The sequence below is a fragment of the Phalacrocorax aristotelis genome, chromosome 23, assembly GCF_949628215.1.
Source record: "Phalacrocorax aristotelis chromosome 23, bGulAri2.1, whole genome shotgun sequence".
In the NCBI taxonomy this organism is placed as follows: domain Eukaryota; kingdom Metazoa; phylum Chordata; class Aves; order Suliformes; family Phalacrocoracidae; genus Phalacrocorax; species Phalacrocorax aristotelis.
Genome location: NC_134298.1, coordinates 4,260,191 through 4,277,919, shown reverse-complemented (window position 1 = coordinate 4,277,919; position 17,729 = coordinate 4,260,191). Strand labels below are relative to the sequence as shown.

Genomic DNA, 17,729 nt, shown 5'->3' with positions numbered 1-17,729 from the left:
TTTTAGGGCAGAGAGGAGGCAAAGAACCTCCCGAGAACAGGGTGTCTGATGCAACCTGTCCCTCATGCTCACTTTGCTCCAGGCCCACCCATCAGCAAGACATAGCCAGACTGCAGCCCAGCTCCTGGCCCGTCGCTGAGGGCGGGGTGATGAACAAGGACCTTCACCCCCCAAACCTGAACTCCTCCCTCAGATCTAGCGGTCATAAAACCTGCCTTGTTCCCCTTTCTGTGGAAACATCCTGCCATCTCTGATCGCTGACGGAGACTGGGGGGGTCTCCTCCATCTACCGCTTCAAGGAGTAGTCCAAAGCCAAAGCAGAAATACTGTTTAAGGGATGAAGGAATGAAATTTAATGAGCCAAATGTCACAGGAAAAAAAATGAAAAGAATAACTTAACGTTTAAAACTCAGTTGCAGATCTCTTGTCATATACCGAGGCTTAGGCACACACATGTGAAGGCAAACTCTTCGTGGTGGCTCATGCGAAACATTCCTGCAGATGTGCGACATCCAGGGAAGAGGGGACATGGGTGGAGGAATCTTGCTGTTCATGGTGCTCAGGTGGGTTCAAACACTTCCAAGAGCCTGGGAGATGAGCGTGAGAGGGCTTAACGCAAGGGATCTTTGAGACAAGAGTGTGCCTTCTCAGGTGAACCCAAAATGTCAATAGCCATAATTCCACACTATTAAATACCCCAGTGCTCCATGCAAGTAGTTTTATGTAGAATTATATCTCCCTGGCAGTGTTTGCCCCCTAACCACCTGTATTGCTGAGCTGATGAACGGGAGCTGGAGAGAAACAGATTAAAAGCAAGATAACAAGGGTGCTGAACATTCAAAGTTCAGACCTCTGCCTGTCTGTCTCTTAACCTTCTGATGTTTAAAGAGATTTGTAGAGGGGGAATAAAAAAGCATTTTTAAATGTTTAATATGTGTATTTAGCAGTATCTGAAGGTCACTTTTTTCCTTCTTTTTTCCGCCTGCTGCCTTTCACACAGCTGAGGAGAAGAAAAATGTTTAAGAAAAGTAAGCGAGATAATGAAACCGTAAGACACTGGCAGGGGAGACTTAGGCCAGCTCTAAGTTATTTGGATTTTCTTTTAGAATGAATAATTTCCGAGGGATAGTTCACCCTGAAAGAAACCTGTTTCTCTGTTTTCCTCAGGCACACTTAGAGGAACACAAAAAGCTTCACAAGCATTAATGGTACATTTTCCGTATTCTTTCTAATATTAATAGGAGTGTTTATATTTCTTAAGTATGAGCACAGTCGTGTAGAAATTTCCTCGCTAAGTGCTTAGTATTTTCTTAGCATCAAGTAATTCACTGCTGCAAGTTTTTAAATATTCCTTTCCACCGCCTGCTCTTGGATGACCACCTCAGTTCCTGGTGGGTTAGAAAATGTATCGCCATAAACCACACCAACCTCTTTCTTTCCGAGCAGAGAATCACCACAATTAACCAGACCAGAGCTGACAGTCACAGGGCTGATGCTGCCCCGATAAATTTTAAACTGCACGAGTTACAAATGAGGTTCGTTATCATGAACGCAGCTTTTTGTGCTTTCAGAGCTGAAATTATTCCTGTGGCATTAGTCCCGTGGCTGCAGGGTTGTTTGTGGGGTTTGGGTTTTGGTTCCGCTGCCCCTGGCTGTTATATGCAGGATTTCTGATTTCAGAGTAAGAAGCGGGAGCCCCTGATAAACTCACCTAAAGTTTCTTCTTTCAGCCAGACATGATGTGCTTGACAAAAGCTGAGGAGGAAATGAGAAATGAGAGTATGAGAGGGCAAAGCATGCTGTGAGCTGTGGTGGGGTGGGCAGAGAGGCAGCAGGGGGTCCCCCCCAGCCTGGGGCACCCCAGGGACGAAGGGGACGTGCTCTGCCAGGACTGAGATTTCTCCTTCTGTTCCCACCTTGCACATGCCATCCCACACCTGGCTGGAGTGATAACAAACCCCTCTTGGAGATGAGCCGGTACCACTATCCCCAGTTTTCTGAGGCCAGGGTAAATGGGTACCCTCTTTTCCTCAATGCTCTCCAATTTTCAGAAGATTCAACCACTCCCTGTGCCAGATTTTCACCCTCTTGGAGCTGTGAGCGAGCTGGGTCTCCAAATGTTCCCAATTAGCCTCTGCTGTGAAAGATGCTGGCTTTGTTTATTTTTGATAGCTTACAACAAAACAGTGCCAAAACTGGGGATAAAGCAGTCCTGAAACCCTTGGAAACATGCTGTATTCAGCTGCTTTTACTGGAAATCACTGTCACAACCACCTTGTTCCCACCCCAGCTGACGTGCCTCACTGCTCTCCTCGGCAAGGCTTTGGAGGGTGGTCACACCTCCCTCTCAGTGACCACCAGTGTCGTCACAGAGGACATGTTTTGCACCCTAAGACAAGATGACCATGTCTGGGATGGCCCCAATTAGCATCTCTTGCTCCTACCTTCATAGTTGATACAGCCATTGGCATCTTCTTGCCCTGCCATGAGCTGCTCCACCTCGCTTTCTGTCATCTTCTCCCCTGGAGGAGGAGGGTGAGAGGTGAGGGGAAGGGTTCTCAGCCTGCCAGCACCCTCCTGTCCTTCTTCCAGAGAGCCAAAGCCACCAGGGGAAGGAGAAGGGGATTAAAAAGGAGCCATGCGCCACTACAGACTGGGGAGTGCTGGTGGGAGGTTGTGGAGAGAGGACCAAGCTGCAATGGTTGTCTGATAGTTCAGGATTTTATGGACTTTCCATCGCACCTGGAGCACGCATGAAGCTGTGGCATAAGATGGAAAAGGCCACATATTCAGGAGTCGTTCACTCCTACAAAATCCTACGAGCAGCGGAATAAAAAGGGTTTCTCCGATACGTGAGACCAGCAGAATAACCCGAGCCATTCGCCCAGAAAGAGCTGAGGGGTGGCCTGTGTCCTGCTCCCCTCCCCAGGGCCAGCCCGTACCCAGCGTGACCAGCACATGGCGCAGCTCGGCCCCCATCACCATGCCGTTGCCCTCCTTGTCGAAGACACGCAGCCCTTCCACAAAGTCCTCGAAGGTGCCCTGCTCCTTGTTGCGGGTGAAGTGCTGCAGAATGGGGAGGAAAGTCTCGAAGTCCAGCATCTTTGTGTTCATTTCTGGAAAGGGGAGGGGAGATGGGGTCAGAGATTAACTTCACTGGGCTGAAGCTGGTATCTGAGGGGCTCCTGCTTAACCTTCCTGGTCTCATTTCCATCTGAGTACAGGGGAGAAACCCCACAAAGCGATGGGGCTATTGGTATATTATAATTGAGGTGGGAAGATCCACATGAGGAATACAGTATTAACACCTGGGGACTGCACACAGACTGCTGATATCAGCCAAAAATTAAAACCAGCAGGTAGGTCCTCTGCCACCAAGGCAACACGGCTGCACTGGGACTGGTCGGGTTACCCCAGTTTGCACCAGCTCAGGATATGGTCTGCTAAGCACCAGTTGCCACCATCCCCCGCTGAGGACAGCCTATCCCTTACGTCAGCCATGGTACGGGGAGGGGGAGTGAAGGAATTTTGCAGGAATGAAGCATCTCAGCGTCATTTCTTTCCCAATTCCTTCACCTTGCAGGGCTGTTCCTAGCGGGAATGTAATCCTTTGTTTGCTGCCAGGGAGCACAGGCACTGCTAGTCCCACCCACTGCCCCAGTTTGCTGTCACCTTCTGGTTTGGGCTTGCCCAGCACCTTCAGGACCTCCGTGTTGGTGGGGTTGTGACCGAGTGCCCGCAGGACGTCCCCGCACTGCGCGTAGCTGATCTGCATGGCTCCCGTGGGCGTCCGGTCAAACAGGCTGAAGGCTTCTTTGAACTCTGTGGGGAAGAAGAGCTTGGATGTCCTCTGCCTTGCTGGCCCCATTTCCCGCCCCGCTGGGACCGAGTCCTGCCTGGCGGGCAGGGAAGAGATGGACACGTGTGTGTGGTGGGTGCCCTCTGCACCCGTTGCTGCTGCCCCGGGCAGGCAGCCCTGTGCTGGCTTGAGCAACAAGCCACTGAAGCTTGCCAGACTCCTTCAACAGGTTGCTCAGCTTCTTGAGCAGGTTTTGCCACCCATGTGGAGTTGGCTGGACAAATCCTGCTGGGATTCCTGCACCACCTTGTGCTGGCAGCGCTGGCTGCTGGTGCAGGCTGCAGTTTCTGCTGCAGAACATCCCCTTTGCTCTTCCCCTTTTCAACTCAGGCCTCCTGAGGACCCCCGTGACCGTCCCACTGTGCTCCCATGACACCTGCAACACCCTGTCCCGCTCTGCTGGCATCCCCCCAGCCCCAGCCAGGCAGACACAGCACAGCACTGCTCGTGTCTGGGGAAGGGTGACCATGCCCACCCCAGCCTTGCAGACCACGTCATGCCAACCGTACTTGGAAGGACATAGGAGATCAATTTCCAAGCTTGCTCCTGTAAATTATCATGCCCTTAAGGGTTACATTTTACCTGGAGGAAGGAGGCCTAAATTAGGAACAACTGAGGATCTCTTTCCTTCTGTGTGTGATGCTTTTCAGCGTTCTGACCTGCTGCTGGATTCTCTCTTTAATCCCAATGCTGCTACATGGACAACCATGCTCCGGCGGCTGCTCAGAGCCGGGTCTCCGCCTCTCGTTTCAACCCAGAAGATCTTCTCCACTACAACAGGCTCCTCACTGATGTGAAGGTGTAAAATGTGGGAAACCAGTCCTCCAGGAACCCCCCCCCCAGGTCCTTACCCTCTTCTTCTGCAGGCAAGCCAAGGACCCCAAGGTTGGTGGCTGGCACTTGCCTCTCCAGCTGCTCCACGGAGGCAGCGAGATGGTGGTTTTCCTGCAGCAGATGCTCTACACACTTCTGGATTTTATCCTGCTGCCTCCAGGCCAGCAAGTCCACCTGAGCAGCTGGCTGGCCTAAGTGGGCCATCAGCCTTTCCAGCCTGTCCACATGAATGCTCAGAGCTGTTTCGTGCCTGTGGTGCTAATGAATTCCAGGTTCTGGTCCATCTTCTTTGTGATGTCCAGCAATAGCTTGCTCCAAGCAGAGCTGCTGCTCTTCCTGCTGTTGGGTGGGATGCAACGGTCGCCGTCTCCATGCGGAGATGGAGATGTCATGGTCTGGTAGGCATAGCCTTGCGTTTGGTGGGAATCCTTGCCCAGGGCTTTGGGTTTGCTCCATTTTCTACTTGGCATCTTTATATCTTCTGCTGATCCTCACCATCCCCTGGACGCGTCCCCATGATGCCCATGCCATGTCCCTGTAGTCCTGTCCACGGTTCCCCCCACACCTCGGGCTGTCACCACCTGCGAGTCCCTGGGCCGAGAGGCACCGCTACGAGGGTGCTCAGTGATGTCCACCCCCGACTACCTGGAGCCACGGGAGCACGTCACATGCTCTGGGATGTCGCTGCAAGTTAAATCCAAATATCTTTGCATTTTAACTTGCTCCCATTGCCACTGGCTCTCTTTTCTCCTTTCAAAAGCTGCTTTGGGGGCTGAGCCTGCAGAATACTGTGTCTCCTCCTCCCAGTATTCCCACCAGGATCTGCACTCAGATCTTATCCTTTCCCTAGTCTGTACAGAGGCATTAAAACTGCCCGTGGAGAGATGAGAAATCCCAGTTCCAGCTCAGCCCCTCGGCATGGGGCTGTCCCTGCATCGCCAGGGGCTGCTCCTCCCATGCAAATCCCAGACTTTGAACCAGGCTGCATCTCTCACCATGAATGGAAAAATACCTTTTCCCTGCCTGACTCTGAAGCTGGGATTGTCCTCTTTGACTGGGGCACCCTCAGTGCAGAGCAAGGAGCCAGGATCCATTCGTTGCTCCCGACAGCCCGGCGTCGCAGTCCCAGCTAAATCCCTGCGCTGGCTCCCGCTCCCCTCCGACACTGCTCCCATCTCCATCTCCTCTCCTGCCTCCTCCCTTCCCACCAGCGCTCTTCCCCGTCTCCTTACCAGCCTGATGCTGGTTGGGGACACAACCTTCTGATTTCATATGTCCCTTCTACCTGCCAGGAAACCTCCCGAGCCTGTCCTGGAGGATGAGCAGCATGGTGGGGGAATGGGGTACCCCGATCCTGCTGGGCTTTCCCTCAGGAGGGGATTTGATGTGTGGGGCCTCGGCTTTCACATCTGCTGCGAAAAACTACCTGGAAAAAGGACGCCCCATTTCTAATGCCATCTCTGGGAGAAGGTTAAATCTGCACTTACCTTCGATCTGCTCTGCGGTGAATTCAATCTGTTGGGAGAAGAGAACAGAGCCGGGTGTGAGGGCTGTGCTACTGCCGGGGGTAACGATGGGGCTCTCCCCTGTGTCTGAACATCTCCCTCCCCAGGCTCCACAGCCTGCTCGGGGCAGGGGCCGTATCCATGCCGTGCCCAGCCGTGCCGTGCCCAGGAGCGCTCCTGCCCTCACCGCGGAGCCGAGACCCCTGCGGAAAGCGCAGCCGGCAGCAGTGCAGCAGGCAAGGGGTGGTCAGGCAGCGGGAACGCTGGGCCCACAGCCAGGGCTCGTTTGGGTGGAAAGGATGTTATTTCAAGGCTTGATCCCTAGTTCAAGTGATCACACATCCTCCGTGCTGAGCCTGCTATTAACAACTCTCCTGCCACAGCTCTGGCTGAAAAATGTAACTATATCCCAAGGAATCACAGGAAAAGTGAGCTCCTGCTGTAGAGGCTTGGATGAAAGATGCTCTCACGTGGCGGAGACAACACAGGCAGCAAAATACTTTAGGGTGGAGACAGTGTTTGGCAGAAAAGCTTTTTAATGCTGCCTAGGACCTGACATGGCATCTCACCCAGGAGCTGTGGGGCGTTTGACTCCGCAGCCGGAGCTCTGGGCAGCAGCGTCCCGGCGCGAGTGCGAAGCAGTTACCTTGGGTGAGTGCGGCGCAGGGCTGGATGGGGGAAGACTGAAACATCCCCGCAGCGAGGCGAGCATCACTCCCAGCCCGCTGCATCAATGCGATCTGGTAATTTTCCCCTCCCAAACCTGGCTCTCAGCCCGGTGAATGCCGTTTGCATGGCGCGTTGCATTGCCCGTGCCCGGCTAATGAGAGGCACGAAGAAAGACGATGGCAACTTTATTCCTCACTCACCTTCACGCTCTTGGGATCGAAGGCAGGCTCTCTGGGTGGCTCCGGGGTTGGAGCTGGTTTGGCTGCTTCCTTCTTCGGGTCGGGTTTCTTGAGCGGCATCACGCCGGGTCTTTGCAAAAGTGCGGGGATGAGTCCTGCTGCCCAGCGAAGCAACCAAACGGAGGGATGAAAGGCAAAGTCGGCTCCTTCCCTTATATACAGAGCCCTGTCCTCACCCCGGAGGGGCAGGCCAGCTGCTGGAGCAACTGCTACTTACTATAAAAGGAAGAAAACTCAAACGAGAGGGGCCCCAACTTGACAATTGCCCATTGTCATCGGCTCCCGGCACAGCAAAGCCACCAGCCACCACCCGCCCCCCAGCTGCAAAAGGGGGGACGCCTTCCCCTTCAGCACCTGCACTGGGTGGGCTGCATGGGGGCCGCTTGCTAAATGATCACTGAAAGCCTAAATGCAAACGGCCCTGGGTGCCTGGCAATAAAATAGCAACATGACGGCTGATAAACCTGCCGCGATACCCATGGGAAAGCGCGTCTGTTTTTCGGCAGGCCTGCAAGGGTGGATGCTGCAGAGCCCTGTTTAAGACTGGGATTTACAAAGTGCTGCTTCAAAGCAGCTCAGTCCTCGCTGAACAATCCCTCCAGCCTCGTGCTCAGGGTCTGGTTTGCCTCAGTCTCTCCCCAGGGCTGAGCCTGTGCCCTGGAAAAGGCCACGCTGCAGGTGAGAAGCTGAGCTCACCTCCGTCAGGATGGCTAAGGAGGGTAACGCAAACAATGGCTGAAGTCAGGCATTTAATTCATCACCTCAGGATCTTTCACAGCCCTGCACCACTCATCCCCAAACCCATGGGGCAGAGCGGGCAGAGGGGTCTCCCTTCGCCTCCTCTCCAGGCGCTGGGCAGGCTCTGCTAGGAGATGCTCCTGCTCTCGCCCTCCTCTCCCAACTGGTTGAAGACCCACAGAAGACACTGAGGTTCAGCATCCCGGAAAATGGGGCCCGAGGGTTACACCGAGTCTCCTAAACCATCAACTTAAATATAGCCAGATTGCAGGAGAGCGCGGGGGAAGGGAAACCCGTCACCGGTTTGCACTGGGATCCCAGAGCTGGTATTTTGGTAACAGAAATAAATGGGCAAAAATTAATTATAACAGATGACAGCATCTTCTCTGCTGTGGAGATGCTGCCCGGCCTCATTTCTCTGACCCGTGCTTGCTTAAACTGGGCTGCAGGGATGGTTGCAAGCCGCTGGGTGGAACAGGATCCTGCGAGGTGCTGTTAGTCCTGGTGCGAGGGCTACGAGGTCCTGGGGCTGACCAGAGTCTGAGCCATTATGTTTGTACATACATAAATATATAATATGTGTGTGTATATTTGTATTAAAATTTTGTTTATACATAGATATGGAAAGTGCAGTTATATTTATATTTTCAGGTGGTTGGGTCAGGCTGGTTCAGGTCATGTTTATCACAGAAGCTCAGGCTTGGCATGACAGGCTTAGGTTTAATCCTACTGTTCGGAGCTGCTGCTGCAATGCTAGGCGTGATGGGGACAGGGAGCGTCACCAGCTGAACCCTGTGCCCCCCCAGCCTCTTCCCTGCCAAAACACTGCTCAAACGTCAGGACGGAGGCTGAGCCGTTGCCAGCAGGGCTACAGGGGTCTTTCGGGAGGAGGCAGCAGACACAAACTGCTGGGAAATTTCCTGCTGCCATCATCTCATGATCGCTACCGTGGATTCGAGGGGCTGGATGATGGGGCTGGGTGGGTGTCGTTTCCAATGATTGCTTTCTGGATCTCTCTATAATATAGCAAGTAATTAAGCAAAAAAACCCTCAACATGTTTTGCTAACTGCAAACTCAGAGCCTGGGTCACATTTCACCTGCAGCAGGACTCAAATTGCCCCTAAACGTTGCTGCCTCCCCCTCAGCCAGCATCCATCCATACACCCATCCAACTCCAGAATAACCTCACCTTAACGCCAGCCTCGCTCCCCAGCAGCTTCTGGGTCAGAAATCAGTACCCAGAAGAGCCTTCAAAAAACATTAATCCTGCAATTTAACTGCTTATCCTTCTCCTGTCCTACATGCCCATGCAGCATCTGGACGAGCAGGGCTGGTGGCGGCACCCACGTACTGGGCCGGGGCGGTGGCTGAACTGGGCTGGGGAGATGGGCAGCTGCCCAAGATGCTCCTAATCCCTCCTTGATTTACAGCTGGTTGCCGTGGCAGGGAAAGCATCCGAGAGGCTTGTTCTCCTGTCTGATTTAATCAGAGAGAGCAGCAGCACCCCCTGAGCTCTGTCATTTGGATTTGCTTTGCTCTCTCAGCGGCTGATACGCCTTCCCTCACCGCAGGAGCCAAGCGAAAGTCTGACCCTCCTCCAAGCAGCCACGGGGGCTTGTGGTTGGGACCAGGATGAGCCGCCCTGCCAGGAAAACCCTGGGGGAGGCTCTGGGGGTCTGCCCTGCACAGGATTTTGCCCTTATGGAGGCAGCAAGAGCTGCACCCAGCCATGGATTTCACGGGCCAGGGGTGAGGTCCCAGCTGGGCACTGGGCTTTTGAATGTCAGCCACATCCTACTAATGACAACCTGCTTGGGGAACAAGGACTCCCCGCTCTGTGCCCCTGTTTCACCAGGGTGATGTCTGGGCTGCTGCGGGGACACACGGTGTTTGAGCTGGCAGGTTCAAGCCAGGCATCTGCATGATCCCGAAACACAGGGACAGCCCCGTGGCCCCCCTGTGAGGACACAGGTGACAAGGGACTGCTCTGATGGGGACAGTGTCTGCTGCGGTGGGACCAGCTCCAACCTACCTGTTCGGTTTATCTCATTCACGGGCTGCATGAAGCACCCATCGGAGCGGAAACTCCCTGCTGCCAGGACTGTCCGTCTGTCCTGCCGGCCCCCATCCACAGAAGGCTAAATGCAGCTGTGCAGTGAGGTCCTTTTGTAAAGCAAGTGCACAAAGGCAGTGAGGTGCTTGTCCTAGTGGGGAGTGGGACTGGTCCTGGCATGTCTCCCCAAAACGCACCCCAACCCCGAGAGAAGGAAAAGGGTTAAACTGGCGTCTGCCTGAAAGACATCCCATCTCGGGAGCATCAGTGCCGAGGTGATGCTCACGTGCTTGCACCCTCTGCCTCCCTGCCTCCAGCCACCTCGCTGGGATTTTCCTCAAGGTCCTTCAGCTCCTTGGGACCGGTCTGGGGCTGGAGGGGACCGAGCAGTGCAGGGGCAGCGAGGGGATGCTGTGACAGCTGAAAAATGAGCCACCAGGCAGTGAGAGAAGTTTCTGAAAAGAGAAGAGGAATCTGCCTTGAATGAAGAGGATTTTAGCACCTAGGGCTAAGCCAATAAACCTCTGCCAGCCCCATCGGAACAGGAATTGTTTGCACATACTCTAGGAGCTGCTTAAAGCAGGCGAGACGCGGAGACTGAACAGCAGCAAGCATGGTGGGGGGAGAAACCCCCCTGCCTGGTAATTCCGTGAGCAGCTCCCTATAGCACTGCTGGGGCAGTGCCTGCTGGGACAGGGGACTCACCTCAGGGTGCTCCCCCAGCCCTGAGCACCCAGGGACAGGCTGTGCCCTCGCTGCCACCTTGCCTTGCCAGGGACCGCAGCCGGGAAGGTGCTCCCAGAAGATGCTCTGTCCTGCTGAATGCGCCAGCCCTCTCTGTCACCTGCGGCTCAGGGCCAGCAGCAATTCGGCTGTCCCCAGGTGAAGGCTTTGCTTTCTCCAGCTCACCATCCCTGAGCTTCCCATCGAGCGGCGTGGTGGGACCATGGCGGCATCCGTCCCCGTGGGAGGCATCACGGCGGCTCTCCTCTGCTGCTGCCTCCTAAGCTCTGCGTGGGCTCTGGTAAGTCTGCGTGGCCTCGTGGGCTCCTTCAGGTGCTCTCCTGGCTTTAAATATTCCTAATTGTGCAACCTGCTCCGGTCGGGGGCTGCATAGTCCCACTCTGCAGAGCTGCCGGGCGGGAGGGGAGAGCTGCTCCGCTCCCACTAAAGCTTTCTAGCAGCTATGGAGGCACCGAGACATGATGGTTTTTCCGTTTCTTGGACACATCCAGGGCAGGGTTTGCTGCCTCAGAGGTTTGGGGGAACAGAAAGAGCTGGGGGATTTACCATCAGCGCAGGTGAGGCTGGACGGATGCGGTGAGGGCAGAGCTGGGCACACCCAGTGCATCTCCCAAAGCCGGGCCCCCACCCTGCTGATGCCCCCCAGGACCCCTGTGCCCCTCGCCAGCCCCTCCTGTCCACCCACCCAGAGAGCTGCTTTTGAGAAGAGCGTGAGTGGGAGTTCAGGGTCTCCTCTGGGGCAGGATTTGGCCGTGCTCACCTGTGGACAGTCGGGGAGCAACACAAATCCTCTGCATCCCAGCTCCTTTTCACTTCAAAAGCTGTTTCCTCATCCTGACTCCAAACTCCTTTGAGCACCTCAGCCCAAAACATGCCAAAACACATTTGCATGTGTGGTGTGACCGGGAGGCTGCAGACGCTGCAGGCTGCACCCATCTGCATCGCGCTGCTCCCAGCACTGAGCACCCGCTTCTTTGCAGACCCCCCGCCGGCCACTTTAACCAGGGGCTGACAGACCCGGCACAGAAGGGCTCGTCGTGGGCAACAGGGACATCCAGCACCACTGGTGGGGTGGGTGAGGAGGAGCCAGGGCAGAAGCCTGACATGCCTCTGATTTCTAGCACAGAAACATGGAAGCACGAGCATTTCTCAGTGGAGCATGGGCTGTGGTCAGCCCCAGCCTTGCAAATGGGAAAACCGAGAGCGGGAAGGCAGGCAGGGCTTTTCTCTTCCATGTGTCATTTGAATTTACCCAAAGCCGTACAAACCTGAGTTACCTGGGGAGGGTTGGGAGAGCATGGCCACGCCGTGGGTGCTCGTTAGTTTTGCCTACCAGCACTTCCAATTTTCCATACGTGCTCCTGTCTTTCTTTCCTGTCCCTTGCACTGGCTTTGACTCTCATTTATTGCCCCAAGAAATGTCCTGCTTGATGCTACAAGTCTGTGAGCAAGACCACCACACTGCGGGGTTCAGCAATGCGTTGTTTCCCTGTCAGGACATGATGTTCCTGTAATGGCCCTTGAGTCCCTTGTGATTTTGGACTTGGTGTTCATTAGCTGGTTGGATTCAGGGGTTGGTGGCAAGGAGCAACAGGGTGTTTTGTGGCAGCAGAAGTGATGTGGGTCCTGCCCCAAGTCGGGAAACATTCATGGGCATCTCACCAACCACCTTCAGGGTGCTGCTGGGACAGAGCAGCTTCGCTCCCAGCTCCTGGATCCCAGCTCCCAGCCATGGGTGGCTCACGTCACCAAGCAGGTGGTGGCGGCGACTCTCTGGGGACATGGAGATCACCAGGGTGGGTCAAGCTCTCCCAGGGAGGATTTATTTCTAAATTGTGAGCAGGAAGAGGAGACCTGAGCCGAGCTGCTGTCTGACACTGCTGGCCCAAGCCAAGCCATGCAGAGGTGAGGGTCGTCACTTTGCTTTTGTCTTGGCAGGTTGACCCCGATGACGTTCTCACAAAAGAAGAGCAGATCTATCTCCTGGTGGAAGCTAAGGAGAAATGTCAGAGAGACATAAAAGCCCAACTGGAAAAGATCAAAGGTAGCGTCCCTCCCCTGCGCGTGGGTCAGGCAGCCCCAGTGGAGCTGGCTATGTTGTGGGAAATGCTGTCCCCTCCGATGGGAGTGGGATGGGGCCAGGGACACATGGCTCCTGATGGTTGGTGGAGCGCCTGGCACGGTGCCTGCTCTGGGCGCAAATAGGCGCTAATCACTTCACCACCCTGATTAGCCAGCGCTGGCTGCCCTGTGCACACCACAAATTAGAGCAGGTGGAGGGGCCTCGGCCCCCCAGGAGGATGTGGGACGTGATGGGATGTGTCCCCCTCCCTGGCCCCCCTCGGCTCCCCCTGCTCTGCAGGCCAGGGGTGATGGTGTGGGGGTGCGGTTTCCTTGCATGCTTGGGGAAGCTGGAGTTTACGACGTGGCCCTATTCGGAGCCAAAGTGAGATGTGTCTTTGCTCGTTGGCCAGACACCAGCTGCCTTCCAGAGTGGGATGGGATTATCTGCTGGCCGAAGGGCTCCCCCAGCCAGGAGGTGTCGGTGCCCTGCCCCGACTACATCTATGACTTCAACCACAAAGGTAAGCGCTTGCACCCGGGCAAGGAGCGACCTCACCTTGGTGATAATCCTCCACCAAGCAGGGACGTGTCTGGGCTTTCCACGGGTCCTGCCACTGTCACACACCCGTCGCCGTTCCCAGGTCATGCCTACAGGTACTGCAGCGCCTACGGGAGCTGGGCCATGGCTCTCAGCATCAACAAGACCTGGGCCAATTACACCGAATGCGCTCTGCTCTTCTCCTCTGAGAGCCGGAGCCGCGAGAAGGTGACCTTGCTCATCGGAGGTGCTGGGAAAAGGGGTTGGGATGGGGGCCAGGGAAGCGTGCAGCAAAGGCAGTGGGAATTGCCGGGAGCAGGGGGCTGGCTCTTCCCCCTCTGCTCCCCAAGCAAGCCCTGCTCCTCCTGTGCTCTCAGCCCAGAGGCTGGGGGGGGGCCTGGGCTGCAGAGCGATTGTGGAGCACAGCCCTTCTCTTCCAGGAGGTGTTTGACCGCCTCCACCTGATGTACACCATCGGCTACTCCATCTCCCTGGCCTCCCTCATTGTTGCTGTCTGCATCCTCTCGTACTTCAAGTAAGGAGGAGCTGAACCCCCATACCCACGTGGGGGAGAACTGTCTTCTCCCCATTGCCTGCACACATGACCCTGGAGGGGGAGCAGCCCCTTAGGGAACAGGAACTGGCCCCAAGCCCCAGCACAAACATCAGATGATTTCCCAAAGCCAACCCCCCTTCACGTGACCGGTACAACAAGCTCCCCGTCCACCCCACCCTGCTCTTGAAGGGGTTGACACCCCACTTCGCCCCAGATCTGGCTTCTGTGCCCATGGGAGTGCTGACACCTTGAAGCTCACCTTCTCTGGGGCCCCCCATTGCCTGAGCCCACGTGTGATGAGCTTGGGGCTGGGCTCGTGTCGCACCCCTTCTCCGTAGGCGCCTGCACTGCACACGCAACTACATCCACGTCCATCTCTTCACCTCCTTCATCTGCCGGGCGGTGAGCATCTTTGTGAAGGACGTGGTGCTCTACTCAGGCACACTGGCCAGCGAGACCGAAAAGATGCGGGAGGACGACTTCAAGGCAGAAATGGGTCCCTCACCGGGACAACGGAGCCACCTGGCAAGTGGCACACTGAGACGGGAGGCAGAACCAGGGGAAAGGGGGATTTAGGAGCCGTGGTGCAAGGGGGTGCGCTTGGGACCCTCCCAGAACGGGGCTGTGCTGCTCAGGGGTGATACAGTTGTGGGGGGGATGAAGGGCCGCCTACAGCTCTGCCCAGCTTCTCCCCATCCTGGTCTCACAGTAGAGCTCAGAGCCACAGAGGACGCGGGTCTCGCAGTGTGTCTGAGCTCAGAGTGCCCTGGTACGGGAAATATCTCTCCTACGGGAAACACCTAGAGCACCTCTTCTACATCTGATGCTGGAATAGCCCAGGGGGACGTAGCTCCCTGCAAGAGGAGGCGCGTGAGCCAGGCATGGGGCACAGCCTGGGTTTTGCTGGCCAGAGAGCAAAAGCCACCGGGTTTTGTTTTCAGGGGACAGCCTGGTACAGGCACCTCGCTGACTATATATCCACAGGTTGGCTGCAAGGCGGTGGTGACTCTCTTCCTCTATTTTCTGGCCACCAACCACTACTGGATCCTGGTGGAAGGTCTCTACCTGCACAGCCTGATCTTCATGGCCTTCCTCTCCAACAAGAACTACCTGTGGGTCCTCATCATCATCGGCTGGGGTAAGCATGGACCCCAACCCAATGCTGTGGCCGCTGAGACCAGCTGGGAACTGTGGCATCAGCCGCGGCTGCGTGGCACTGAGTGCCCAGACAAGGGCAGTGGGGTGCAGACCAGCTGCCAGGAGCTGGTTCTGTCTGCAAACGTGGAGCTTCATCCCCACTCCTCACTCTGGTTCCTGCCCCTCCAGGTCTCCCCGCTGTGTTTGTGTCTGTCTGGGCCAGCGTCAGGGCCTCCCTGGCGGATACAGAGTACGTAGGTCCACCTTTGCCAACAGGCCTTTGGGGAGGGAAAGACTGGTTGCAAATGCAAATGCAAAATATCTCTGGGCACCAGAACTTTTGGAAAATGAAAGTTTCCAAAAAGAACAAGAGGAGTGAACACATACACATGTACAAGGCTCATTCATAAAATCGTCAGTAATCCAGACCGAAAGTGGTTTTGTTCTGCATTTCTGAGGAAGATGGATGCAGGTTTACACCATGAATTGATCAATAAACAGTGCAAAGGTGACTGCTAAAGGGCATGTTCTAAAGTTAAGCATTTTAAAAGGAGAAAGGCTACCAAACGTACAGCAGTTTTAGATGAGTTGGCCAAGGAGCCCTCAGGAACACTAATGCTAATTGAGAACTGATTTGGAAGGCTTGATGGTTACGAATCCCAGTAGTATGGCTGCTCTTGGGTCAAGATTTACACAGACTCCACAAAGGGAGGGAAGGGTGGGAGGATGGGGATGTTGGCTGGGGGCACGGGGAGCCATCAGCCGGCAATTTTCCTTACCAGTGATTTCAGGTTTCTCCAAGGTGTTTCTTTTCTGGTCTCTTCAGGTGCTGGGACCTCAGTGCAGGGAACATGAAGTGGATTTATCAGGTCCCCATCTTGGCTGCCATTGTGGTACGAATCCTGTGGCTGAATCTCCTGTTCCTTTTTGGTGAAAGGGGATTGATAGAGACCCAGAGCCGTTCACTTGTGGTCACTGGGGGTGTGTCCCAGCCACCCTGGCACCCCAGGGCACTGGTCACTCCCCGCTCTGACCACAGCATCACCCCCATATCCCTGCCTGCAGCTCACCCAGAACTGCCTGTCCTCGTCCCAGGGCGCTGCTCAGGCAGACCCGAGGTCACTGCAGGCAACAAAACCACAGCAGGTGTCTGTTGGCAGGTGAACTTCTTCCTCTTCCTCAACATCGTGCGGGTGCTGGCCTCCAAGCTCTGGGAGACAAACACGGGGAAGCTGGACCCCCGGCAGCAGTACAGGCAAGTGCCGGCAGCAGCAAAACCAGCCCCTGGCCCTGGTCTGGCTCATTTTCTGCCTGTTTAGCTGAGATGGTTCCCCAGAGGGTTGTGGATGAAGAGCAGCTGCAGGAGCAAGGGAGGGCAGCAGGACGATGGCAGCCAGCGCTTCGGCAGCTCAGTTTCATTGGAACAGCAGGCTCAGGAGTTCAAGCTCTGTCTGCTCGCCTGCAGGCTGGACACTGTGCAATAGCTATGCACAAACCAGCTGCGGCAGCAGCAGAGGCTAAAGCGACTGCCCTCTTCGCTAGGGTGCTAACCGACGTCTGCAAGGGGGCTGCAGGCTGGCTGGCAGGTCCCCGCTAACGGCTCAGAGCATTTCTCCACTCAGGAAGCTGCTGAAGTCCACGCTGGTGCTGATGCCGCTTTTCGGAGTCCATTACGTGGTGTTCATGGCCATGCCCTACACCGAAGTCTCCGGGGTCCTGTGGCAGATCCAGATGCATTACGAGATGCTCTTTAACTCCTCTCAGGTACGTCGACGTGGGGCTGCCGGCCCTGCTCCAAACACTGAGCGATGCTCGTCCGGGGCGGAGGAGGGACTCGTACAGATCCTGGCTCAGGACTCAAACTCCACCTCTGTCTCTTTTGGCAGGGTTTCTTTGTGGCTTTTATCTACTGCTTTTGCAATGGGGAGGTAAGTTAGAAGTGTGAGCAGCTGAGCTGCTGCTTCCAGCCGCTTTAGGGTTGGGGAAGTTAACTCTCAGCCCCCAGGCTGGGATAACCAGAGGGGAAAAAAAGTTGGATCCAACCCTCTCAGTAGGATTTGGAAAGCAAAAGAAAAAATCACTAGGAGTGAAAACCATGGGGAAGGGAAGGGATGCCTGTGCTGCTGTCTCTGGGCACCAGCAGCCATCTCCGATCTCTCCTTCAGGTGCAGGCAGAGATTAAGAAAGCCCATTTTCGGAGAAGCCTGGCTCTGGACTTCAAGCAGAAGGCGCGTGCCACCAGTGCGGCAGGGAGCTGCTGCTACGGCGGGCTGGCCTCCCACGCCACCAGCATGAGCCTCATGGGGCGAGGGGCAGGGAGCGCGCAGCAACGCGGGCCGCTGCTCCCTGCCCGTGCCAGCCTGCCGGGCTACATCCCCAGCTCCTTTGCCTCGGATAACTTTTTGCCCTGTCCGACCCAGGAGATGAGCCATAAAGCCTGTGAGGAAAACATAATGGACTTAACAGACCTGAATCAGCATCACCCCAACCTACACAAAGAGCTGGAGACGATGCTATGAAGTGAACAGTGTGTCTCCCATCTGACCATCCAGCTGTGCCCAGAAAGGTGCCGATCCTCTTGCTTTGAGCTCCTTTTACGCTTGCGTGGAGAGCTACGGTAGGGGATAGCAGCTGGAACGTCACAGTTCCCCTTCCCTCGCAGCCGGTGTGCAAAGGGACCACGTGCTCTCGCTCCTTCTACCCTCCTGGCCCAAAAACAAGCAGCCAGTTCATAACCTCATTTCCTTCGACGGCCAAGTGATTGATGTAAGCGATGTCTGTGCACGCTAAGC

General features: G+C 55.6%; 2 protein-coding genes across 2 annotated transcripts; one reads left to right on the top strand and one right to left on the bottom strand.

Moving 5' to 3' along the window:
• Positions 1 to 329: 329 nt before the first annotated feature.
• On the bottom strand, positions 330 to 7,275 carry MYL4 (myosin light chain 4). Its single transcript, XM_075117220.1, has 7 exons — positions 7,068 to 7,275; positions 6,181 to 6,208; positions 3,673 to 3,822; positions 2,943 to 3,116; positions 2,445 to 2,522; positions 1,712 to 1,755; positions 330 to 587 (listed from the first exon to the last, which is right to left on the bottom strand). The coding sequence occupies exons 1-6, from the start codon at positions 7,164 to 7,166 to the stop codon at positions 1,727 to 1,729; spliced, it is 558 nt and encodes a 185-aa protein (XP_074973321.1). The 5' UTR covers positions 7,167 to 7,275; the 3' UTR covers positions 330 to 587; positions 1,712 to 1,726.
• On the top strand, positions 7,124 to 17,729 carry LOC142068037 (parathyroid hormone/parathyroid hormone-related peptide receptor-like). The gene is made up of 13 exons (XM_075117221.1): positions 7,124 to 10,922; positions 12,581 to 12,686; positions 13,117 to 13,227; positions 13,348 to 13,472; positions 13,685 to 13,779; positions 14,139 to 14,325; positions 14,785 to 14,938; positions 15,127 to 15,187; positions 15,764 to 15,830; positions 16,098 to 16,196; positions 16,564 to 16,701; positions 16,824 to 16,865; positions 17,103 to 17,729. Exons 1-13 carry the CDS (start codon positions 10,845 to 10,847, stop codon positions 17,454 to 17,456), a joined length of 1,617 nt encoding a protein of 538 aa, XP_074973322.1. The 5' UTR covers positions 7,124 to 10,844; the 3' UTR covers positions 17,457 to 17,729.

What these genes read in the sequence shown, in the direction of transcription:
- MYL4 (XM_075117220.1), bottom strand. Translation starts at nt 7,166, where the DNA reads ATGCCGCTCAAGAAACCCGACCCGAAGAAGGAAGCAGCCAAACCAGCT. An exon ending in GGGCAAGCCCAAACCAGAAG is followed by an intron (nt 3,117 to 3,672) that starts GTGACAGCAAAC and finishes TCCCCTTTCCAG; the next exon opens with AAATGAACACAAAGATGCTG. An exon ending in TGGCTGTATCAACTATGAAG is followed by an intron (nt 1,756 to 2,444) that starts GTAGGAGCAAGA and finishes TTTCCTCCTCAG; the next exon opens with CTTTTGTCAAGCACATCATG.
- LOC142068037 (XM_075117221.1), top strand. Translation starts at nt 10,845, where the DNA reads ATGGCGGCATCCGTCCCCGTGGGAGGCATCACGGCGGCTCTCCTCTGC. An exon ending in CCCGGCAGCAGTACAGGCAA is followed by an intron (nt 16,197 to 16,563) that starts GTGCCGGCAGCA and finishes CCACTCAGGAAG; the next exon opens with CTGCTGAAGTCCACGCTGGT. An exon ending in ACTGCTTTTGCAATGGGGAG is followed by an intron (nt 16,866 to 17,102) that starts GTAAGTTAGAAG and finishes TCTCTCCTTCAG; the next exon opens with GTGCAGGCAGAGATTAAGAA.